Genomic DNA, 25,661 nt, shown 5'->3' on the forward strand with positions numbered 1-25,661 from the left:
TTTGTTATGGCAAACTAAATGGGAAAAATAACACCTGTACAGGCGTGCGAATCAGGTCATCAATGTTTGTCATCTTCCTTCGCCCACAACAACAATATAACACACAATGCTAGGAGACAAATCTAAATATAGGGTGTCACCGATTTCTTTACTATCTCCATCATCAACACGCGAGAAGTTCATTAAGCAATGTGGAGTTAAGTGCCTTGTTCAATGGTACAACACCATGGTATTGTTTTGAACTCACTATCCTCTGACTGTGAGTCAGTTACTATGGTCACACCCTGGTCTTCTACTCGCCATCCTCTGAACATTAGTCTCCTCGCTTGTATGTAATATTTTTTTTGGAAGAACGTGCATTTTTATATCGGAACCTGACCAAAATTCTCTCTCGACGCTCAGATTGGGCTTGAGTCGGAAGGAGTTCTCGGACGCGCAAATTAAAAGATGAACCTTAGTTGGTAGGTCACTTTGTCACGCACGTCATCACGGTCTTTGCATTCGCTTAATGACCGGAACGAGCTTCCACGACCCTGATTAGTCAAGTTTTACGACCCAGTGATCGTCTGATCGGAGCCGATTCGTTCATCAATTCGAACACAGGCCAGAGTTCCGGTCCATCGGCGATAACGCCATGAAATCAAGCAAATACCCCGGTAACAGCAGAGGAGTTCGAAATCTTTGTGAGATACACGCCGATGAAGTCCATGGGGAGATATTAGTCGTAACTTCTTGTGATCACCAAAGTAGTTAGGCTTTCAAACAAGGTCAAAATTTAAAGGAACAACAGCTATAATTCGATATTTTATTTCTACTATACGAAACAAACACATTGTAGTTCCTTCTCTTCAACATCTGTTGGAGTACAAAGCATTCGCCTTACAAAAAGACAAGGTATTGTTTACAATACTACATGTAGACTATACGTTGTTGATACTCCGGACTTGAATTCAATTATTTTCCAATTATAGCGCTAGCGTAGGGCATTGAAACGAGTATAAGGTGTGTTGATGAGTTTAACACCAAGCATTTTGACACGATTTTGGTGGTAGAAAAGGAAACTTTATTCTACAAACATACTGAAAAATAAATAAAAAATACTGCTACTGGAGCTAAGTCAACAACTGCCAATCAAACCATAGAATTCTCATTGATTTGATGGCCCCAACAGGCATAATACAGTGGCATTTGCTTTTTATGAAGTGTATAATGGAGAGATTAAAACAAACGAGAAAAATGTCTGTAACTTTTGATCATTCTTTTTACTATTTTTTTTTGTTTTTAAGCATACATGTATTGAGATAGTGTTCGGCTTGTCAACTCAGCCAATACATGTGTAGACTGCACTGTTATTGTTGACAAGTGAATTATAGTCCGGAATAGAATGCCGATGTGAACAAAACTAGTGCATTTTACACACAGAGATTTTGTATCGACAAACTAAAATAGCTGAAGTTTCAACATGCTTTTGGGAATAGAACAAGAACTTGTAGCTGACTAATTAAACAAAAATAGTGACAAAAATCATCAAAAGGTACAGCTACTATCTCATTGAATACATGTTGTTTGATTCGATGCGGTATGCAAATATTCTGTCACGTGGTCGATTTGTTAGCGAGCACGTTAACTGCGGTCGGTCAAGCGTGAAAAAGACACAGGCGGTGTTTAGATCGCTTCGGCGGATCGTTAAAGACGCAAAAGACAGCTCCGGGTTTATCCGTCTGATCCGTGCTGTCCCGGAGTTGGTGAAACTACTACCCTCTGCTGCGTTACAAAAAGTAATCCTATTAGTTGTCGCGCGTTGTTAAATGAAACACTCCCCGGATCTCGGGTCATCAGGATTTTATCAGCGACACCGGTGAACATGTTCCACATGTTGAAGAGGCAGCGAAGCACCAGCAAGAAGATTGCTGTCCACAAGTTCCAAACTCGCCGACCCAAGTCTCTACCGATTATCATCCGCACGTCGGCGGGAACGGTAGGTCGCCCTGACGCGATCCAGGCCGCCCCGGGATCGTCCCCGCGACCACAGTGGGGGGGAACTGAGGTTTTAACTCGAAGACCTGTTCAGTCGATTGTGATGCGAAGTATCGTTTTAAAAGAAAGAGTGTTTGTTGTTTGACAAGTGGCATGTACAGACAACGTCCATTCGATACACAACACTTGTTCTATCCTAACCAGTGCGTTATTTTGTTTTGCTCACCAGGCGAGAGAGCGGTTTCAACATGCCATCAAACTGGTTATCACGCTGGTCCGTGTATTTAACATGATACAGTCCAGGTAAGAACGCTGTCTTTGTTGTCCATCTTTGCGTATCTTGAACATTTCCTAACCATAGGTAGTGTCTTTTCTCACCCATTTTTAGATTACATTTTCCCTCGGCACCGTGGTTACGCGATAATATGAACGATAAAGTTTCTTCCGACTCCATTGTGCAGCAGCTGGTTTTGTTGGCATCAGAGATTTCGAGTCATCCAAAAGATAAAGCGAAATTGTTCTTGTTTTATTTGGCATCGAAACTAAGCAGCCATGTCACTTGGGGAAATTGTGTCGTGTTTCATTCGAATGTCACTGTTCCGGCTCCGGGAATACAAGCAGTGACTAACAGAATTGCTAATCGAGGAAATACCGAGAAATTTATGCAATGCAGGTATATTTTCTTTCAACTTTCTTCCGGGAGCCATGGTGTCTTTCGACTTCTCAATCTTACGTAAAATCGAAAACGGTGGCTTCACAATGCTTTGCTTGATTAACATTTCTAATGACCCCATGCAAAGACTTTATTAGAAAGTCGGAATCGTAAAAACTCGCTTCGCTTTGAACAAGGCAAAGGATTAGTATGGTCGTACGGACATTGCGGAATGCGATTCCGATTAGTTTTCTCGTGTCGGATTATCGATGAAGATGATACTCCATGATTGCGCTCACTGTATCGGTGCTCAAGACGCCTGACAACGGTCATTGTCTGCCATGACGCACATACCGCAGAAACGATTCGTGCGCACATGAAAATTCTGATTTTGAATCGCTAAATTAATTGGTTTAGAGTTTAATGACCACAGCGACAATTGACGTTCACGATATTGCATGCTTTTTTTTAATCGGTGCATTTGTACTGAACTAAACGCGGACATAAAAAAGCCACGAGAACAATCCCTGTACGCTAATTCACCTTCGTCTTTTATTACGTTTTATCCATAATGTTGTAACGCATCTACTATCGGTTTTACAGTGAATTGTCATCATTGTTTACAATAAACACATTTCCGATATCGCCTAGCGAACCCATCGGATACTATTCTGCAGTAAACCGGGGTTTTTCCGTGTTCACGTAGTCACAGTGTACCAATTAAAGGGGTACAGTCGTCGGAACTGCGCTCAAAGGTCGTATGGGACCCATACGACCAATGTTAACACTGTATCCAAGGTACGACGGTGATTGATGAAATTTAAAACACGTCTGTCATAATCTACATCATATAATTTAAATGTTGCAGCTATGATGATGAGGTACTAGGTGCATGTAGATATCGTGCACAAAATACATTGTTTGTAAACAAGAAACTAACACAGGTGCAGATCCGACGAAGACGTTCTTTGAGTATTATGGTTATCGAAATGATATGAAATTTTTAGGAAGATAAAGTTTTAAAAAGACACTAATAATAGTCTCAAAGTATATTCATGCAATTATAATATTCATTCGACAGTGAGTGATTTTTTGCAGAATAAAATTCCTTTCGTAAATATCCGAATTTAAATACTAAATGAAGGAAAGTTCTTAACACCCGCTCATGTTTTTGGGGTTTTGTTCATTTACTTTTTGCTGAGCCATTTAAAGTCAAAGTCTGATTAAAATGTAAAATAGCGTTTTAACGGTATAATTTGCTTGACTTATTGGTAGGTTACTCGTGCGGCAATATACTTTTGTTTCTTTTCCTCTAATGATCGAATTTTGACTGTGAGACTCAGGAAAAACTAACTGCGCAAAACCCAAAATACACGAGCGGGTGTTGAGTACGATCGTGTGGCCGTAGGTGTAACAATTTTTTACAAGTATGAATATCTGGACGACCCCCTCCTAATATCAACTTTGAATTCTTACCATTCGGTAGTGGCGAAATACAAATTGCAAAATATGATGATACATTTATTTTATGCTTGCAAGTTCTGATCAGAAGCACAAAAGCAAAAATTCAAAACGGTGTTACTGGAGTATTTTCAGGAAGAGCCAGAAAGGAGAAAGGCGAGAGACGAACAGACACGTTCGTACAGAAATGATGCTCACAGAATCGTACTACTGTGAGGGGGGAATTTGAAACGAATAATCATTTCAAAATTTCGACGATGGAGCCTTTATTTCAAATATCATTATTTATCGCCACGCTTCCCCGTGACCGGCTCTTTCTGATTAACAATATTTATTTCCCAAATTTGCAGAACAGAGAAGGAGGCTCAGTCAAGGGACTACATGACATTTACGGAGATTGCCGAACAGTTCCAGTCGGAAGACATGAAAAACTCAGGACTCTCTTTCAATCCCAAAGATTTCAAAGCAAATAGGGAGGTAGGTGTTACTAATTCATGGGCATAAAATGACAAAGTCACAGGAAATTCTAGGGCCACTGCTAGTCTGTGTTTCCCCATCAATTTAGTATTTTCTATTGTCGAAAATTCACCATGTTTACGCCTCCAGCCATGTGTTGTTATACGCACGACCGACTGCATCAAACAAGAGAGACACTATCGATCCCTGTGTCTATTGTTATCGGAGGTGGGTGGGGGTCGAAGACTGAGAAATGGCTAGCGTAACTATCTCTCTTAATACCCGCTAATTAAAATTCGAAAGTCTTCACAGAAGCGCGGGTACAAAAGTATATATACGGGGACACTCACATCTTTTGTTTACGTTCTTTAGTTTCACCAGAGAATCACTCTCCGTCTTTTCATTGTTTCATGTGCAAATCGTCTTTGAACTTGAAAACTGAAGCGCCGCTGTGTTAATCAAGCAACTTCAATAGCCATTGTCAAGTATAGCGGTGTTCCATTGCATTTTCCTGAACCGCTATGTTGTTACATTAAGCTGTATGCGCTAACCAATTAACTATTCTAATGACTTTCCTGTTTAGATAAACATAAGCATCGAAGTCAAGAATATTCTCAGCATGCCGAGCGACCAAAGAACCCCAGAGCAACTTCAAACGGTAAAAATACACCTTTTAAGCAGGGCTTTACTCCTACGAGTATTTTTTTTATGTTACTATCATTCAGAAAGAGAGCAAAGAATCGATCAACATCTCCGGCTGTCGTGGCGTTTAAATCTCTCTAATGATACCAGAATCTCGTCTACCTAGTTGGTTTAAATGTCGAACTAGAAGAAATCATAACCGTAAGGGCAGTGAGCTTTTTGAACTATCGATGCTGAATTTGTAGAGTTACAGTGGTCCCTTTGAACTACATCGCTTTGCTGAGAAAAAAAACCCTCCGGACTTGCACGTCAGAATTACTCACTGTTCCTGACAACGCCCGTTTACCCGAGACCAGGGCGAGCCATTTCCGGAGAATGTTGACAGGCTTCAGGATAGCTGCTTGGATTCGTCTCCTTATTCTCACGACGGATTAAATTGATCGATCGATTGCCCGATCTGTTATGCGATAATAAACAATTAAATACTCAAATCGTTCAGAAAAACAAATTTACAGACTGACTTGCTTGCGGAGAAAGTCTCCACCGACTATCCACTACGGGTGTTCGAAAGATTTGAAACTGCATTGCTATAAACTGACGGTGAAATTATTTTAATAAATAACTGGTATTGTCAATTTCACAATATAGTAATGTAAAAGGTTTGTTTCCACAAAATCACTTCAATTCACCCCTGCATTCTCCCTGCAGGCGCTGTACGGTCTCCAAACAATGAAGAGTTTTGCCGAATACCCGCTCCACATGCAGGAAAAGTTGACAAGAGTCGCTTGGCTTGAACAGTAAGTATTTGACGTCGTATGTCGACCAGGGCACAACATGTCTTCACCCAAAATCAAATTCGAAAATGTCCGGGATCCGAAAGTAAAGACAGGCGAACACAATTTTTAAAATCAAAACGTTAAAAACAGAGGCCTTTTTCAGTGATGTGATTATTCATCAATTGTCTCTTCTACTTTGAGTTTTACAGTAAAGTCACTCAGAGTAGACATTAGGCACATATATAACGAAAGAAAAATACATGTTAATATCACACACAAATATGCAAATGTTGTGAGTCACAGGCACATTCATAAATGCTTAGATGCATAGATACACACAAATAGATCATGCCAAGATACGTATATTCATTCACATACACAATGATGGACACATGGGACAAACATACACGCACACTGGAATACTTGCACTACAAAGACATATTTATCTTGAATGGTATAGACACAAGAAATATATTCCCATGGCATAGTTTTGTCGTTTGTTTCCCCCCTATAATGCAACCACTCCTTTTTCTGGAAACTATTACAGCATACCTCCAAAGAAGATAATTATTCGTCAGGGACATTATGCAGAAGCGTTCTACTTTGTCATCTCAGGCAGTGGTAAGTGTACATCTACTTCTTCATTCGGAAATTCAAATTTCGAGAATAAAACTTGGTTTTAAAAAAGAAATACATGTAAAAAATACCAATTTGCTTGTGCTGCCATTGAAACCAACGTCTTTTTCAGTCCACATTGTGACTATTCTATTTTCTACGTAAACCAAACACATGGCAAATTTACTAACCTACCAACGTCCTGAACTTAAAGGCATACAGTCGTCGGAACTGCGCTCAAAGGTCGTATGGGACCCATACGACCAATGTAAAAACTGTATCCAAGGTACGATGGTGATTGATGAAAGTTAAAACATGTCTGTCATAATCTATATCATATTATTTAAATGTTGCTGCTATGATTATGAGGTGCATCTAGATACCGTGCACGAAATACATTTTTGTAAACATGAAACTCGCACAGGCGCAGTTCTGACGACCGTTACCCTGTAATTGCAAATTTGATTGTGTGCACTCTATGTTTAGTTTGAAGTTTCAAAATGACTGAAATTGACAGCAATGAAGGCAATATGAGTGAAGCAGGGCAGAAGTGACCTTTCAACTTTCTTCATTTTTATGGTGATTTAACTCAATTTTTGCCCTTCGAATGTGAGCGAAGTGAAAACATTCAAAAGTTCAGGAAAGTAGTCTTTGAGTTCGAAGTCTGATTAGACTGAAAGCTTCATTCGTCTAATGATGGGTCTGCTTCGACTCTAAACCCAAAGTCTGACCAGACAGTTTGACTCGGTTAGCTCGATTTGTAACAAATATGTCCGTTGTCATATACTTGTCTTACAAATCATCAACTGTGTACTGCTTGTGACCTTTAAAAATACAAAAAAAGTAAAAAAAAAAGTGGGAAAAATTTTGTCAAGGGGACGGTTTCTGTGTTCGGAAGCATTCGGTTTGTAACGTCAATCGCAACGGGGTGCAATACATAGAGACTGTTTCCATTCACCGTGGCATTTTTCTTTTGTAAATTTGTGTTCCGCTAGCTCAACGCCGTTTGCAACGCATACAAAACCTTTGTCTGTGTTGATCGATCTCTCATTCAACATTTTGTAAGTTTTTTCCCCCCGATGTTGAACTTGATCGATCGTGGACGTCACAGTCGAAGACTTCCGCCGAAGTTTGACGTCATCACATCGGAGAATTGTCTTCATTAATTCGCATGTTATTCAAGCTGTTTACGCTAGAACGCTACACTGTGAAAGGCTTATCCAACTAGCGCTGAAGTTAAAAGCATGTACACACACACAGAAAAAAGGTGCCTGCCTCCGGGACATGTGTTTGCTTGTAAACGCATTCAGACAAATCAGTCACAATTGTAGCTTTTGAACTCGTCAGTACGCAATAGTTGTCCCCGACAACCTTTATATACTGGATAAACTATCCAAAACAGTCTCGACCACTCCCCGACCTTCGATAATTGTCGACAAAGGGTCGGCCCTTAAAAAAAAGTCTCGACGATTCAAAGGCGGAGACCTGAAAACGCTCTCTAGCCAGTGGTAGCCCGAGGTCGTATAATTTGTCCAAAGAGGTAGAGAGTGAACTTAGGTGATAAACGGAGAAAGGCAAAATAATAGACGTCAGCTTTCGAGTGGTCGATTAGATTCAAACGCTGTAAAGTCGGTTGGTTACACTCCAATACACTGCATTGAAAAAACACAAAGTCTTCTTCAAGCCATTAAATCTTATCGACTTGGCGTTTTGACTATAGCATAACAGGTGGAATTCACATTGCTCTTTTAAAGTTTTGATATTAAGAGGGGATGTGGAAAAAGAAGAGTTTTATCACAGTGCGATAAAAGAGGCTTCAGAATTTCTATAATGTAAAATGCGGCGTAGTGCCAGAGAAACAGCCTTATATTTTGCCTATAACAAACTCTAGGTTCACCGGCGGTGTCGTTTGTTTTGTTCACGTGCATGCGTATTGATCGTTACTAATCCAGCTTCTAAACGTCAAAGGACACTCTCACCAATGTTTGTTTGACAGACACGGTCTTACTAAGTAAAGTAACGAAATCTCCGCTGATCCCCTGCATGGCTAATACTACATGTTTACACACTGAGATTGTGTCAACGGTAATAAGGGAAACACTCCGCCGCCGTCCTTCCACACTCGTTGAAGGCATGCTGTCCAGTGTTTCATCATTTTGCTTTTCAAAAAAACAAAAAACAAGTTTGAACCCTATTTTAGAGCATGTAGCTTCGTATACACAGGCCAGTGACTACAATGAAAGACACGAAGATTAACTTGTAATGCCGAAATAAAAATACAGAAATAGCGATCACGAACACCATCCACGTTTGCCGAAGCCAGGAATAGACTTAATGCGACATTTTAGGAATTTTTGTCCAATGAAAGGTATACAACTATACCGATTGTTTCAACCATGCGTGTTGGCACCTAGATCATAGATGTAGTGTTTTTGTTCATTTCATTTGATTAGAATAAAGACAGCTTGAGTGATATTCATCGCTACTAGGACATTCGTTTAAGCGACGGGTCATCAACTTCGTAGATGGTCGATTAAAAACTGAAAAAAATAAGCACGATTAAACGCATAGGGGGAAATCAGACCCCCAGCTTTATAAACATACAGTGCACGCTGAATTCTGGAAAGTGCAAAGCGTATGCTCTACCTACTGCAAACAAAATATTTTTGTATAGGCCACAACGTTTTGCACGTCTTCGAATTCGTTCCGAACACCCCTCTTGTTATTTATTGATCTATTCCTAAGCTGAGGTAAAGCGTCATCAAGTTTTCGATGTGGTTTATTCACGCGAGCTTGAAAGAGTGAAAAAGTAGTCTTTCAGATGAGAGTGATAAAACGCCATTTTCTGTTCCGTATTTGCAGCCGTTGTGACCATCATGGAGACCAACCCGAACACCGGCGAGACCAAGATGAGGACGGCCACCGTACTGCGCAAGGGCAGCAGCTTCGGCGAGCTGGCCCTGCTCCACCATAGCGTTCGGACGGCGACGGTGTCGAGCCAGGGTCAGGTGCAACTGCTGGCCATCGGCAGGGAAGACTTCTTGACATCTTCATGCGGGGTCAACGACCGGGCGAAGAGCCGGAACACATCACATTCCTCAGGTGAGTTATTTTGCTCCTTCTTTTCACAATCAAGCGGGGAAAAAGTTGTAGGAAAAGAAGGTCGCACTCGTGAACGTGACATACAAAATTAAACAGACTGATTTATGCTTAAGGTTCCAAAATTGATAAAATGTCATACTTAGTGATATGTAAATAAAGGCGAAAAGAACGCGCCAGGTTCACTAGTTGCCGCGATACACGAGGTTTTCAAAGCTGTCATTTTCGAGTATTGTATCTCGGGAACCTTGAAGTTCAAAAATTCTGTCAAATGTACAGCGTTTTTGCCATGTTTTAGTTACTGTCAGCGGCTGGGTTTCCACCCAGACTTTCTCAACAGCTCCGTTTGAGTAGCTATTTCTGCAGAAACAACTTCAAGGGCAATCGTTCGCAAACTTACGACATGGACACTATTGTTATCTGTAAGGAAGCACAAAAATAGCCACATAACGACGAAAAATCGATTGAAAAAATCATCGCAGGATGCCAGAGATCGATGTAACTCAATGTTAATCACTGTGTATCTTTGTGTCACCACTTTAATAATTTGCTATGTCAATTTTGTTTTTGTGAAATACGATAAGATATGATATAGTTGGTTAGGAAATAACGGTTGCTGTCAGCGGTTTGACATTACAAATTATAATATTAAGCTCTGTGTATGCTTTAATAATTAAGAAAGAAATATTACAAAAATCGTCCATCGGTTGAACTATGAAAATTCCATTTTAGCGATGCTTGTGATCAACTCTCATATATTGTTCTGTTGTTGTCATGGCGATCACAAACAGATGTGTTGGATTACGCAGAGCAGATCGCCTGGTGACAGAGTTTACGATGTTACATTTCAACGCATGTTTTTTTTGTACCGTCAGAAACATTTAATTTGTGACGACACGTTTCTGTCTTTCAACAGGCAAATCGACTGCTTGAAGGATTTCCCGTTTGAGAAGCTCAAAGAACATCCCGAAAAGTGTCTGTTCCATTTTTACAAGTAAGTAGGCATTCGCTAACTGGGAGACTGGGGGAGCACTTTATTGAGATAACCTTTCATGGTATTTTATTAGGCTTCGTCCACGTGATGCATCTGTGTGTCAGCTGTTTTAGCATGCATCCAATGCATTTAGAGTGTGAACCCATTCATTTTCAGAAAACAGTCATTACGGTAATATACATACGTTGTGAATTGGCGTCATCTTTCATTCAACAAGCATCGCGGGTGTACCTAGTACCTTGTACAGCCGTTTCTCCACTGATTCACTTTGGTAGCATCTGATTCAATATGAACAGAGTTGCCAGAAACCTGTATATGTCCCTGGTAGTCAGCTTCGCGTCCGCCATTTTCATCGTCGGATTCGTAAACTTTCACATCAACGCAATCAGGAGGTTGTTTGACGGAGAGCCCGTCTTCGACATGGAGATTGGCGCGGGAGAAGGAATCCAGTCGTCGGATGATATTATTTCCTCGTTGCGAGATATTGATCCACTGAATGATACCATGCCAGATCAAGAATCTGTGTACAGTGATGATGACGATGATGACGATGACGATGATGATGATGATGATGATGATGATGATGATGATGATGATGATGATGATGATGATGAGGAGGAGGAGGAGGATGAGGAGGAGGAGGATAGGCTGCAAACCATCGGAGCCGAAGAGTCAGAGTTTACGACCGATGGTGGTAGTTTTGACGTCCGGCGTGGAGAGGACGGCCAAAACAACGTCCACGAAATAGAAGAAAGAGATGATGATGATGATGATGATGATGGGGATGATAATGATGGTGGTGGTGATGATGGTGGTGGTGTTGAGGCTAACCTGCAAGATATCGGGACCAAAGAATCAGATCTTAGGACAGATGTTGGTAGTTTCGACGTCTGGCGTGGAGAGGACGGTCAGAACAACGTGCGCAATGACGGAAGAGATGATCATGATGATGAGGATGATATTGATTTTGATGATCGTCGTGTTGTTGTTGTTGATGATGATGATGATGATAACGATAATGATGCTGATAACGATGATAGTAATCATGGTGGTGTTGTTGCTGGTGGTGATGATGATGATGATGATGATGATGATGATGATGATGATGATGATGATGATGATGATAATGGTGATAATGACGATGAAGATGGTGATGAGGCTGTTGACGGCGACGAAGAAGACAGCTTCAAAGAAAGCATGGAGTACACTCCGGATGGCACTGATATACACGACTTGCTACAACTCTGCGCATCGATTCAAGAAAAACACGGAATGGTCCTCCTGCAGTTTTTGAACAGAGACTACGTTTCGCTGACCAGGCACTGGATATGTAATGTCGACTGCATGGAAGTTCTTCCGATGACGGTGTTTGTGACCACGGACAAGGTGGCACACGCGGGGCTAAACGTCTGGAAATCCCGTGTATCTTCCCCGTTGAACGTTGTTCCCGTCGCGCGGAATAACCACGATACGTTATACTTTGGAAGCCTCCCGTATCGGCAATACATGCTCTTTCGGACGGGCGTTATCTTGTCCCTCTTAAATGGCGGCGTTTCTGTGTTCCTGTGCGAGTCGGATTCGCTGTGGTTCGGCAACCCCATCAGTTACATCAAGGCGACGTACTCTGATGTCGACACTGTCGCCACACTTGCTGATGGGTTAAGCGACGACGAAGTGAAAATTGCCGGTGGGTTTATTTTTCTAAACTCAACTGAGGCAACTAGGAAGCTGTGGACAGACGTGTACCTCACTTTTAGTGACGCTATAGCCTCCTCACCAAAGAGGTTGAATGACCAGGGCATGCTGAACGACGCCCTCATGGCGAACCCCGAGGTCAAAATCCAGATACTGCCCCGCAAGAACTTCGTCAGCGGTCTGTGGTATGACAACCCTAAACTACGGGCAGAGACAACACCGTTTGTTATTCAAAATAATTTTCTTCGTGGGCTCGACAGCAAAATTGAACGCGCCAAAGCGTTCGGACACTGGCATCTCGCAGACGACGGTCGTAGTTGCAGACGTCAAAGTTGTGAAACCGTTTTACAATAATTGTGCGCCTACAGGTGTCTCCGCTGACGCTGTATCATTCTGTTGATCGTGACCTTCAGAGGGCTTTCAATGAAAACAACAAATAGGGCCCCTTTAACGTTTCGATAAAACTACGCCAAAATAAATCATCGAAAATAAACGTCAGCTGCCAGAAAAGATAAAGGGCATCCCGCCACTGTTTTTTTAAAGAACCCGTATGTTAACTAACATGCTTTATGCAAAAAAACCTGAAAGTACATTATCCAAGCTCTTGCCTAACCACTGTGCTTCTGCTTGAAATTCATTTATGGTGTTTATTGCAAAAATACTAAAAGAAATTGGAAAAAAATACCGCCAGATTTGTTTCACCTGGCATGTTTCTTATGCATTCTTTTTTGCACTGCAGTCTTTTTATCAACATTGTCGCTTTGTATGGACACTTTTTGAATTACTCACTTCTGTACTACATGTCACTTTAGCATTGGGATTTCCTGTAAGCTCTGCAAAATGGTGACAGACAACACCGACACTCTACGCGAAAACGAGAATTTTGTCAACTTTATCTACTACTGTTTTGCTGCATGCGTTTTTCATTCTGGTTTGTTTTTTCTTCAAATGCAACGAATTGACCAACCAGCAATAAATATGACTGATTAAATAAAACCACTTGTACAAGGACCTCTTGTACTGAGGCTTTACCAAAATGGCGTCGCGTGTCTTCAAATTATCATGGTATTCTGCCATTTACTGCGAGATGGCTGTACATGAACTTGGCATTTTAGCTCACACCGCATACCGCAAGGAACTAGCAAACGTTACGGGCCCTCTTCATTATTTATAAACTGAATGTACTTGTTTTTCCTGTACGGTAATCTCAATATTTACTCCCAGCGGGAGAATATATACGAGGGGGAAAATGGCCACGTCTGGTTTTTCGCATTTTCATGGAAACCAAGGCACAATAAGAAATATTGCGATGTGTAACTTTTTCACTATGATTCATTGACACATAATCGTTCTTTTTTATTTATACAGACGTGGTCAGGTAATTGTGAAAGACAGTAACAACTCAGAATGGCTGTATATCGTCAAATCGGTAAGAATTAGTGTACACATTTATCCTTTAATAAGTAAATATGCGCATATGTTTCACAGCGACCCCTCCGGCGAGTGATTTAATACGAGAAAGATCGGACAATGCACACCAGGGGAGACATTCATCGCTAAAAAGACAATTTCAAGTGAAACCAATGATTTGGCCTTTTCCCTCTGCAAAGTTGCATTATACATCGTATCGCTCATTGTCGCACATTCATGTAAGATTGGAAATTTTCAATGACGGTTTCATATCTATCTTGTATTTTTAATCACAAGGGAACTTGCCAAGTACTGAAGCAGCTGAGGGCGGTGAAACCGACAGAGCTGAGGCAAAGAGGCTTCAAATTACCCCGGATTGACGATTCAAATGGTGAGTTCTGAGAGTTGCAAGTTCAAATTCGATAAAGTGTTGGAAGATTTTCAGGTTACCGCTCAGAAATTGTCCAGCTGTCCAAAACTCAAACATGACCAAGAAAGATTTATTCAGTGAACTTGTCAAGAGGTTACTGTGAGAAAATACAAATTTGAAACGAAAAATATAAAAGGGCTTCGCTATTCAAGTTTCGAAATTCCTGAATTTGACATTCGGGTTACCGTAACGGTTGAATATGTCAGTTAATTTATTGTTTCTAGGCTACCAAGTTGTCTAACGTTTGTGATTGTCACAGTGTTTCCAGATATCCCATGATTCATTATGGTTCATACCCTTTGAGTTATTTCAGTCAAGCAACGTGGAATATTGTTTGGTTAAGTTTGTGTTTGGACAACTAGTGGTGCCTGATGTCTGTGACTGTTGTGTTTGTTATTAACAGGCGGTGTGAGCGGCATGCGCCATGCCAACCTGCTGATGGCGCTAGCAGAATCACCGAGGACGCCGAGGGAGACGCAGACAGAAAACAGAAGAGATAGCCTGCTCTCGGAAAGGAGCAACCAGGACGAGGTGAGGCGGTAATCTTTTAAAACTGTCGGATCTGAGTGAGAAATTCAATGCCCTTTTTCCTCCCCGTGGAACTGAGTCAGTTATCGCAACTAGCGCCTGAGCAATAGAAATAATCGAATCCTGAACTTACTCCGGCACTGCTTAGATACTCGCACTCACTTCCTACGCTCACCTACGTCTTCGACGCTTTATTGCTGGGACGTGACGCTGAAAAAAACTGACGTTGCGAAACGAAACCGTGGCTTCGCCAGCGTTTATCATCGTTGTTGCTCAGTTCAAACGCCGAGGATACGTTGATACGTTGGTGAAAAAAAGATACGGAGGTTACAAAGTCAACGAAAAGCTCTGAGGGAGGGTAGACCTGAGAATTGTCACAAGGTTACGACTTAAGTTACAGCGAAGAAATCCGGTTGCACCAATACGCTGCCTTTCATTTTTGTCGAGCAGGCAGCTGAGGAACGGTTTAAATCTGTTAAAGCAGAGAGCGCCTTAGCAGTAGAAATTATCGTCTCCTGAACTTATTCCGACACTGCTTAGTTAATCCTTTTCTTTAATTAAATCAGACGTTCACTCGTATTTCAAAGTCACACTCCTTTTCTGTTATCACAATCCTATTTGAACCACTTTCTGATTTCTATATCTCTCTTTTCAAGGCGAGAGACGAACTGATGCCCCTGCCCAGATCGGCGTTCCTCACGCGCTCAAGAACGGCAGACAGTTCAAGTAGTTCATCGACGTCGCTATCCCAAGCTACGTCAGCGACAGCATCTACCTCCTCGTCGGGATCTTCATCGTCGGGGTCGTCATCGAGTCCTTCCCCGACATCGTCAGACGTCGACATCCGCAAGGGCGCCGTGCTCACCAAGCGATCGTATTCCAGAAGCAAATACCACACCTTCCCCTCGACGAAGAGGGCGCACTTCCAACCACCCAAGGTGTGTGCCATGTATGATTTTCTATCATAGAATAGTTGTACTTTGTCGTTCACATGAACGTTGCTCACCGTGGTGTTTGTCTTCGTTTTACAGGCTCAGCAGAATTCGCCTTCAAGCAATAAAGAAAATTATGCAAAGAGTAGTGGTTCGAGTCAAAAGACTGAAAGAAAAGAGCGAAGCGTATTCGTACAATTAGAATTACTGCATCCCAAGAGTGTCTTTGTAAGTGAGCACTTTTTATCTTGTCATTACCTTCTTGAAAGACGGCAATTCCACGTAACATAATTGTGACATTCATTAATTTTAGATGAGCCGTGTGTGCGGAAGAATTTGAATAATTCAGTGTTTTGTTCATAAGGGTGTGGTACTATTGTATGTATGTGTGCAACAGAGAGAGAGAGAGAGAGAGAGAGAGAGAGAGAGAGAGATGGGGAAATATATTGAAACGAAGTATAGGAAAGGGGTCGGCAGTCTCTTTTAATAATCACATTTACCCTTTGTTTCGCAGGGGTTAAACACCCTTCATTTTGACGATGATCTTTTGGATGGACAACAAACCAGCGTATATCTGGTAAGATTAATCATGATATAATGCTTTTGATCTCTCAAATACTAAGGCAATAAAATACAGTTCGTGTTCACTCTTAATTTAGAGATGTATTATGCGCACTCGCAGTAACGTTTTGACCCGTTGACCCTTTGTTGCGCGTGCGTAGAGCAGAAAGTTGATCGTACCTAAATGTCAGAGGTCAGAGCTAGCTCCGATCGCGCGGATCGCGCTAAGTTTTCTGCCTGACTGTCTACACCGTGTGTACTCCTTCGGAAGCTTCTGCTGTATACGGTAAACTTGCCGAATCAGGTCCACAGTTACAATAGATTAGCAATCAACAGTAAATATACCTCTTTACAGTGATCCATGATAAATTTGTGGAACCAGCGCTTCATTTTTAACTTTCCTGGGAGCACGATGCAAGGCCTGCGTGGCAGGGCTGTGTGTGTTACCGGCGTTGAGACCACATAACGCCGGTACCCTGCGACGCAGAGCCCGCTGCCCGGACTTGTATTTCATGTTTGCATGCACGGCCGTTGTATTTCTTTGGGTGTTCAACTTCGCCATTGTACCGTCGACTGTTTGTCCCTCCCTGCCTGTCGTTGTTGATCATTTCGAATATATTGCAATGGGGCTGTGTAGGGCTTATAATTATAAATATGATGCTGCATGGAGGTAGAAACTTCTTCCGCCATCGCCACGGTGAACGTACGTTGATGCTCCGATGGACGACTGCACTCTTGTCTGCAGAGGTACATCAAAGGCGATCGTCAAAAACCTAAGCTTCCGCAATGACCCTCGGGGCTAGGCTTCCATAACTAACGTAGATTTCTAAAACTATATTTAATTTCCCTTCCCCTCTGTCTTTTGCTACACGCCAACGACGCCAAAGGAGTCTCGCCATAATGAGGTTGAGGATCCGGACTAACGGAAGGAAACCAATTGGAGAGGAATTTTAGTCAGACGTACGACACCAGAGAATGATAAAATTTGCCTAAGTAAAATTTGCTTCATGTGCATTATAACGTTTGTCTAGTCAAGCTTATAGGCTGATTTTCACGGTGTTTTGATTTTGCTCTTGTTTTTGGGAAAACTATTTCCTCCAAAACCTAGTTTGAGGGTTTTCTTTCGGTTTTGTTCTTATTTTTTTATCATCATTATATTTTTTGCACAGTGCAATGAAAGCATTTGTTCTTAGGTTAATATGAAAGACACATGTCAGCAGCATATCACTCATAGTTAGTTACTCAACAGGACTGTCCATGCAGCTCTATAAAGTACTACAAAAACAAGACAGAGAAACATTTATTTACTGCAAGAGTATTTATTTGAAAATTATAATACTTATATTGTTATACATGTTCATGGTGTTGTGAAATATAATAGAGATACTGCAATATGACTTAGTACTAGTGTCTTTTTAGTGTCTTTTTTAATTCAGATCCTCAGTCATGAAAAGCAACACAGAATTACTGCAATAACAATACTGACTAAATTCAAGGTATCTCTTGTAGAAATACCCAAACTGCAGACCTTTACGATCCATCACCAAATTGACTAATCACAGGGCCAGGTTACTTACCCATATGACCCATACATATATCATCTCAAAAACAAAAACTTATTATAAATGCTTGGCAACCCTAAGATCAAAATTCTTTTACTCTCGAGAACACAATTTGTTATTGTACTCTACAATATCTGATAATGCAACATTTATTTTAAAATGGGATCAAAATCCTAAATATTTATAATGGTGTATTTCCCCTCTTATCACTTAACATCGAATTCAGTTTAAGTTTGAACCCATCTAAAGTGCGGTACGTACCCACTGACTTGATTCAATTCGTATACTGCCACTTGACGTAGCCGGCCCTGCGTATAACGCTGTATGTTCCTGGCGTTACACGGTTTGGAGGCCGTGTAGCGCCGGGAACACACACCATTGTACGCAGGGCTACCACTTGACGCAGCTGAACACTGGGATGAAACTGTGGACAGTTGAAGGCTGTATTTTTTTCACTAAAAGAATTCCTTCGCGGGCTGTTCTATAAGTCGCCATGCATAAGATCGTCATATTCTTGGTACGTCTACAAACAGTACAAAGCTAAAACGTCGGAATTTCCCAAAATTGAAGTAGGCCGCGATGCATGTAAGGAAATGTCGAGTGTACCCCGATGTCCCCATGGCGCAACGGCCATAAAATGCATGCCTTTGTGTCCACCAATTGTTCATCGACAGTGTTGTTCACGTGGGATGAAAAAATCGGCCAAAAAAGACACTGTACGATGGATTTGAATATAGCTGAATGAAATCATGGATATTCTGACAGAAACAACATGGCGGAAACTCTGAGAGGACCGCTGAAAGTATTGCATAAAATCTACCGGAAATCCGAACTTTCCACCCTCGCTGGTTGCCATGACGTTAACTGAAAGTCCAAACTGTTTCTGCTTCCAAGCTTGACCCGAATATGTCTCTCCATCGCCTTTACACAAGAGCCGAAAGCACCCGGTGCGGGACGCGTGCCCTGAGAAAAATCCATGTTCGCGTCGAACGGGTCGCTTATGCAAATGTCAATCTGCGCATGCGCAGTGCTCCAAAATACATCTCTAAATTAAGAGTGAACACGAACTGATAAAATACAGTGTATTTCTGTCCCTCAGGATATAGGGCAGGTCGACCGGGAAGTTTTTAAGTTTTAACTTTTATTTTATGTGCCCCTTCAGAATCAACAAAAGTTCGCAGAAACGTGTGATTTTTGAAATACGAAAAAAATAGGATCGGAAGGTTTTGAATAGGGTTGACTGGGTTACTGGAAACAAACATATCGGAACATGCAAATGTAGCGTGACTAGTATCATTTAAAGAGTGGCGTGGTGTGCCCAATGGTAGTAAAAGAGTGATTTTCCACCACTAATAGACGATAATAACATATCGTATGTGAGCAACGATTAATAAGTTTGTTTGTCGAATTTTGGTTGATTCTACGTTTCCATCGTTGCGGGCGCAATTCAAGATCAGGAATTTGAAGGGTGAGGAACTTTGCCGGTATCTCGATTGGTAAAGACGATGCAGTGGTTCACTAAACAAATGCGCTATTTTTTCCTTTCAACATTCTTTTTACGATCTTCGTCTTCCAGATAAGCCGAGCAGCCGAGTGCATTTTACTTCATAAGGCGTTCTTTTTAAAACACGTGAACGACAAAGTTCGTCGCGAGGTTCGCAAAGTCAACCGTCCATACCCGACAACGGAAACACTACAGGAACATCTGCAGGACTTTACAAACTGGAATCATTTCAAGAAAGAGACGATAAACCACGTAGTCGACGACAGGTAGTCAGTGCAGTTAGATATCCAGAGTAAATACATATTTATACAGCACCAATAGCAGCCAATGACGGTGTCTGAGGGCGCATATCGAGGATGTACCAACAGCGGACTTCGTGCAAGCGTCACATGCCAGGGAAGTGAACACGTACACTTGGACTCACCACGTATGTGAAAATGGACTATTTGTCAAGTTGGTTTAAACGTGGATAGTTCTGCGCTCAGTAACATTTGACATACTGGTGTTGAATTTCGCTCATTGGACCAGAAAGCAGACGAAATACATATCCGTTCGATGAGCTTTCCATCTTCGTAGTTTTGTCAAAAATTTGAACTCGGAGTATGTCTGTCACAAGGTCAAATACACGATCTCAAGGTCATATGGATAGAAATTGAATTCGATAGCATCTTTTTCTAGCCCATAACAAAAGTTTATCAAGTTTCGATCGGGTTTAGTAATTGTACATAGATATCATTAAATATTGTTAAAACAACTATATGATGATACTTTTTTGTTCAGCCGATACTGTACCATGATTAGTTTGTGGGAATCTGTACTTGCCAATGTAATTCCTATAGTTTGTAATACAGTACTCATCATTAAGTGTATTCTTTCGTGTCTGTCATGAAATTATTTTGCATGTGGATGTGTATGTTGGCTGGTACGTGAGGCTGCACAAAATTTCAAACAGTGTTGAGAAGTGTCATGGTAAATGAAATGTTTGCGAGAATTGCGTGATGGCGGAAATCTAAACATTTACTTTTTGTCCGTTTTCACGAAATTTAATCTTTATATTTGCTAGAACATACCAAAGTTTTAGTTGTAACTTTATTCCCGTCAAAAATGCTGAAAAATGAAATTTTCATCATATGTAATTATCTCAAAACGGACCAAATCGCGTTGAATTTCAGTTGTAGAGAACGTCTAGAAAATATCGATCCAAGAGCAAAGTATGCATCGTTTCTGCACTTGAGACACTCAACACGAAAGACGTTCACCTGCAAACTTTGACCTTAAGTCAAATTCTTCCAGAAAGGAGAACAAAAATAACAAAAGAGCACATGAAAAAGCAAACAATCTTCGCGTATCATTTTCATGTTTTTAAACAGAATCCTTGAACTCAGAAAATGCAAGCATCTTTAAACCAATCGCGACACTCGGATTACAGGTTAATACATAGCGATTGATACACATTCAAAAAAGTTCAGAGCTACATCGCTTAGAGTAAATTCAGTTGCCCCTGAATGAGGTTTACCGTTATGTATGTTTCCAATGACGTCGGCCCGGTGAGACAAATCGTGTCTCCTAACTCGTTTGCTCTGAAGCATCGTTTTACACCAAGGTATCTATTGCCTCGGGCAATGTATGTCACCGCTGACATAATAGTTTCCATGAGGGTTTGGACTTGAATTCAATTTTCAACAATAACAACGCTGACTGTACAAATGTAGGATGTGTTCAAGCTAAATACTGGACATTTCATCATGACCATACTTCAAGAATTTGAATAGTATGATGGAAATGAGGTCACCTTCACATATCAATTCTACATTTGTTGGTGATACGGTATAGTGAGTAGTTGAATGTGGTTTCATGATAACGGCGAACAGGGGAAATTTGTTGTGGATTTGCAGATGGTATACTTCAGTGTGGAATAGCGACGGAGAATTGAAGTGATGAGATCCAGGAGGTAACCATGGAGGTACGAGGGCGCTGTTTGTCACATCGACTCTTCACTTTAATAAGATATACTGGTAGTCTTCCAACATCATGCATGTAAGTAACCCAAGCATATGTTCAGCATTCTGATTCTTTACCTTTTTGGGCAAGCATTGGAAACAGGGCCACAAAAATATGATCAACGGATACACGTAACAGTATACAGCGAAATTCAAACTATTGCTCTACCTGTGACATCTGGATTCTGATTGGAAACCTGTATGCTAATTGGAACTCAACAAAATGCCAAAGTGTAACGACTGCCCGAGCAAGAGAGGTGTGACATTCACACAGGGAGACTTGTTTCTGTGTGAGCAGTACAAAGACAGACGTTTCCTGAAAACTCCCAAAGACACTACAAACATAGCAAGCTCGCCAGAAACTCAGACTCCAGCTCCAACAATTTGGATCAACGGTCAACTAAAAGATATCAACAAGCGACAAGAATGCCTGCCAGCTCTCCAATCCACGGTCCAAGAAATCAAAGCAGAGCAACCCACGATGTCCAAGTCACTCGAATTCTGTAACGACCCCGTTGAAGGATTACAAGGGAAAATAGACTGTGTTGAGACTGATATTAGACGACTACGAGCAAGAAAAGACGATCTGGAGAAAAGAATCATAGAGCTGGAGAAAACAGTTGACGAACAAGAACAATACAGTAGAAGGAAAAATCTCGTTATTCACGGAGTTCCAGAAACTCAAAACGAAAATACCGACCACGTGGCACTGAATGTTTTGAAAAGAATCGACGAAGATATTTCAGCGGAAGATATTGAAGCGACTCATAGGATTGGAAGACGAGAAGTACAAACCCAAAACATCTCAGCTGATGGCACAGACCAGACAAGAACAAGACAAAGACCAAGACCAATAATTGTCCACAAAGAAAAACGAGACAATTAGATATTATTCCCTAATATTTTTCTTCGTTCAGCGAAGGAAAATATGAGTGACGTAATGACCGTGTCACCACGAGTCGAAGACGAGTGGTGACACGGTCATTACGTCACGAGTATTTTCCGAGCTGAACGAAGAAAAATATTAGGGAATAATATACTTATCACATGCACAAGCCAAGAATTCGTTATTTTTTGCAAAATAAAATAAGTTTCCATGACGATTCCGCGTTTAAACTTTTGAACTACTTTAGGAATAATATCAGTACGCCGTGCACAAGTTGTCAATCATTTCCAGTCGTCCGTCGTGTGCGTTAGCGCTCACGTTCGTTCGTGTGTCAGTTGTGTGGAGCAAATGACAGCTCTCGGTCTACACGTAGGCTACCTTCCGCAAAGTTATACTCTATTTCAAAGATAGCATAGTCCTAGAAATTTATCACAGACGAAGATACGTTATTTTTCGGGAACAAATATCGACTGAATCTCGACGGCGCGAACACTGTAAACGTCGCGCCTGACCCTGTTTGCAATGCGTACGGAACCCACGGTATACGCGACCAGCTTCGAGTTCGTTGTTTCCGCAAATTATTCACGTAATTCCTTCGGAATATACAGGCGGTACACTCTTGTGTTTACATTGTTCGGATTATTAATGTCGTAGTCTTTGAAAATATCGATTTCATTACATGACGTTTGATCGTGGGAGAAATATCGGCCGCCATGTTGTTTGTTTACATATTTACGAGCACACCGAAGATCGACAAAAAAAGGTCCGACGCACCAAAATTGATGACATAGACGCGGGTTGTCGTGACGTAGAACGACCAGAGAATAAATCCGTATTTTTGTTCGGAGACGACAAACTTGGCTTGTGCATGTGATAAGATCAACAAGGACAGAAAACGCATCAAGAAAACTACACCAGAAATGCTTTGCTACATAGGTAAGAATAACATTTTCGTAAATGAAAACTTAACAACATATAACGTATACTTTTACGTCATGCTAATGAAAAGCTAAAGTTACGTGGCTACGTTTTTATGGGCCCACAGTGAAATTATTCATGTAAAGAAGGACCAGGGACTCATGAGATCTATTGCTATTTATAATGAAAGAGACCTCATGAAAATTGGTTGAAACAGTATAGTTAGGGACTGGACATAAATTACAGGGGGGGGGGGGCCGGTGTTTTCGAAAAACCGCTGCGTAAAAAATAGTGACCCTTCAAAAGTTCATGCACAAAAATTAGTGACCCTCCCCCTTATCCGTGCATGAAAATAAGTGACCCTCCCCTGTTACTCAATACCCTCCAAAAAACCCCGCAATGTGTTAAAGACCCCCTTCTGACTTGCTATACTTTTTAAGTCGCCCTCCCGAAAGGAAGGCAAAATGTGGCCGATATAACACGTTGTCCAAAAAATATCAAATCATATGTGTGTTATTCATGTAAATGTACTTTGCTTGAAGTGGCAGGTAAAAAGTGCATGCCTGTACAAAAAATGTAATTTTTAGATTTTATCGATAATGTTGATTCACTATACATGTAGTCGACTATAAGAAAACTACGAACGTGTATTTTCCAGTATAAAACTAGCTATATCTGTTCATATACAGATGTTTAATAACTGATATAGATATACTTGATTAGCATGGGTTGTTTACAAGTGCACATGTGAACAAGATATTTGATTTTGGAATTTCTGTCAAAATGTTGATCCACTATACATGGGAGTCTATGACAAAACTATACATGGGAGTCTATGAAAAAACTGTCAAACAATTTTCAGAATTAAAAATTTGCACTATTTGTGCATATATGGACCCTGAATAATTGACATAATTGTGCTTGATTAGAAGAGGGTGGTAAAATGTGCATCTGTGTACAATAACTTTGTTTTTGGAATTTCGCATAAATGTTGATCCACTATACATGGGAGTCTATGACAAAACTGTAAAAAAAATTTCAGAATTAAAAATATGCACTATTTGTGTATATATGACCCTGAATAATTGACATAATTGTGCTTGATTAGAAGAGGGTGGTAACACGTGCATGCTGTGTACAATAACTTTGTTTTTGGAATTTCGCATGAAATGTTGATCCATTATACATTGTAGTCTATGAAGAAACTATGAATAATTTTTTTTAAATACAAAACTTGGCAAATCTGTGTATTTATGTATGCTTGATTATTGATATTTATGTTCTTGATTAGACTAGAGTGGTTACAAGTCCATGTGTGTGCAAGAAATTTGATTTTGGAATGTCACCGAAATGTTGATTCACTATACATGGCAGTCTATGGTGAAACCCTATGAATAATTTTTTTTCCAATACAAAAATAGGTAAATCTGTGCATTTATGTACACTCAATTATTGGTACTAATGTTCATGATTAGACTAGAGTAGTTTCAAGTCAATGGGTGTGCAAGAAATTTGATTTTGGAATTTCACTGAAATGTCCATTCACTATACATGGCAGTCTATGATGAAACTATGAATAATTTTTTTCCAATACAAAACTTGGTAAACCTGTGCATTTATGTACACCTAATTATTAGTATTAATATTCATGATTAGACTAGAGTGGTTTCAAGTCCATGGTTGTGCAAGAAATTTGATTTTGGAATTTCACCAAAATGTTGATTCACTATACATTGTAGGCTATGAGGAAACTACAAATAACTCATAGGTTATCTGATCCTAAATTGTTATTCAAAAGTTGTTCGACCTGAAGCTTCTATGCACTATTCTGAACAGTTTGTATTCTGTCAATGTCCTCAAAAAATTAAAAAATGTACATACAGAGACATGAACGTTTGACACTGACCTATACCCAATGTATTGTCAATGGGAGAATGATGTCAAATAAGTAATCTCCCAAATTGTTATTGAAAGAGTCATTATAGGGGACAGTTATGCACAATAGTGTTGAATAAGTAGAAATCACGACAACTTAAATCAATGTGGCAGCTTGGATCAATACATTGTTTATTATACCTGAAATTTGCGCCCGAAGGGCGTGCCGAAATGGTAATGGCAGAAAATGAAAGTGCCAGGAGGTATTTTTTCTTTTTTCAGTATTCCATAACGTGCACATGCAATTTCAGCTTTGATGCATGAAAAAAGGTGACCCTCCCCCATAGGCTTGCACAAAATTTTATGACCCTTCAAAAATGCTTGCGCGAAAAATGGCGACCCACCCCCAAAAAACACCGGCCCACCCCCCTGTAATTTATGTCAGTCCCTTACCTACAGATACATTCTGAAGTCTTTCAATTTTTGATGATTGATTTTGTATGGGTTTGTTTAGAACTGATAATGATTTAAGTGATGTAATTTGTAATAGTATCCATATCACACCGTCCCATGTTGATAAAATATTCAATTCATTGATTCGATACTCGTTTGCGGTATCATCTATAAATGTACGTCTATTGAACAAGAATTTTGGAGAGCTCAAGTTATTCTACGAATATATTTTGAC

General features: G+C 40.6%; 1 protein-coding gene across 3 annotated transcripts in view; it reads left to right on the forward strand.

The window, feature by feature from the left end:
* The window catches only part of LOC139130967 (cyclic nucleotide-binding domain-containing protein 2-like), a 61,507-nt gene extending 41,344 nt beyond the window's left edge, over positions 1 to 20,163 (forward strand). For all 3 annotated transcript variants that reach the window (XM_070696827.1, XM_070696828.1, XM_070696829.1), the window contains exons 3-16: positions 2,207 to 2,280; positions 4,441 to 4,567; positions 5,130 to 5,204; positions 5,897 to 5,985; positions 6,512 to 6,585; positions 9,442 to 9,681; positions 10,595 to 10,672; positions 13,736 to 13,796; positions 14,075 to 14,168; positions 14,611 to 14,738; positions 15,392 to 15,673; positions 15,767 to 15,895; positions 16,182 to 16,244; positions 19,367 to 20,163. In XM_070696827.1, coding sequence (XP_070552928.1) covers positions 2,207 to 2,280; positions 4,441 to 4,567; positions 5,130 to 5,204; positions 5,897 to 5,985; positions 6,512 to 6,585; positions 9,442 to 9,681; positions 10,595 to 10,611 — 696 coding nt within the window. In that variant the 3' untranslated portion in view covers positions 10,612 to 10,672; positions 13,736 to 13,796; positions 14,075 to 14,168; ... (3 more) ...; positions 16,182 to 16,244; positions 19,367 to 20,163. The remainder of the gene's footprint in view (positions 1 to 2,206; positions 2,281 to 4,440; positions 4,568 to 5,129; positions 5,205 to 5,896; positions 5,986 to 6,511; positions 6,586 to 9,441; positions 9,682 to 10,594; positions 10,673 to 13,735; positions 13,797 to 14,074; positions 14,169 to 14,610; positions 14,739 to 15,391; positions 15,674 to 15,766; positions 15,896 to 16,181; positions 16,245 to 19,366) is intronic.
* The last annotated feature ends 5,498 nt before the right edge of the window (positions 20,164 to 25,661 follow it).

Source organism: Ptychodera flava, chromosome 4 (genome assembly GCF_041260155.1).
Source record: "Ptychodera flava strain L36383 chromosome 4, AS_Pfla_20210202, whole genome shotgun sequence".
In the NCBI taxonomy this organism is placed as follows: domain Eukaryota; kingdom Metazoa; phylum Hemichordata; class Enteropneusta; family Ptychoderidae; genus Ptychodera; species Ptychodera flava.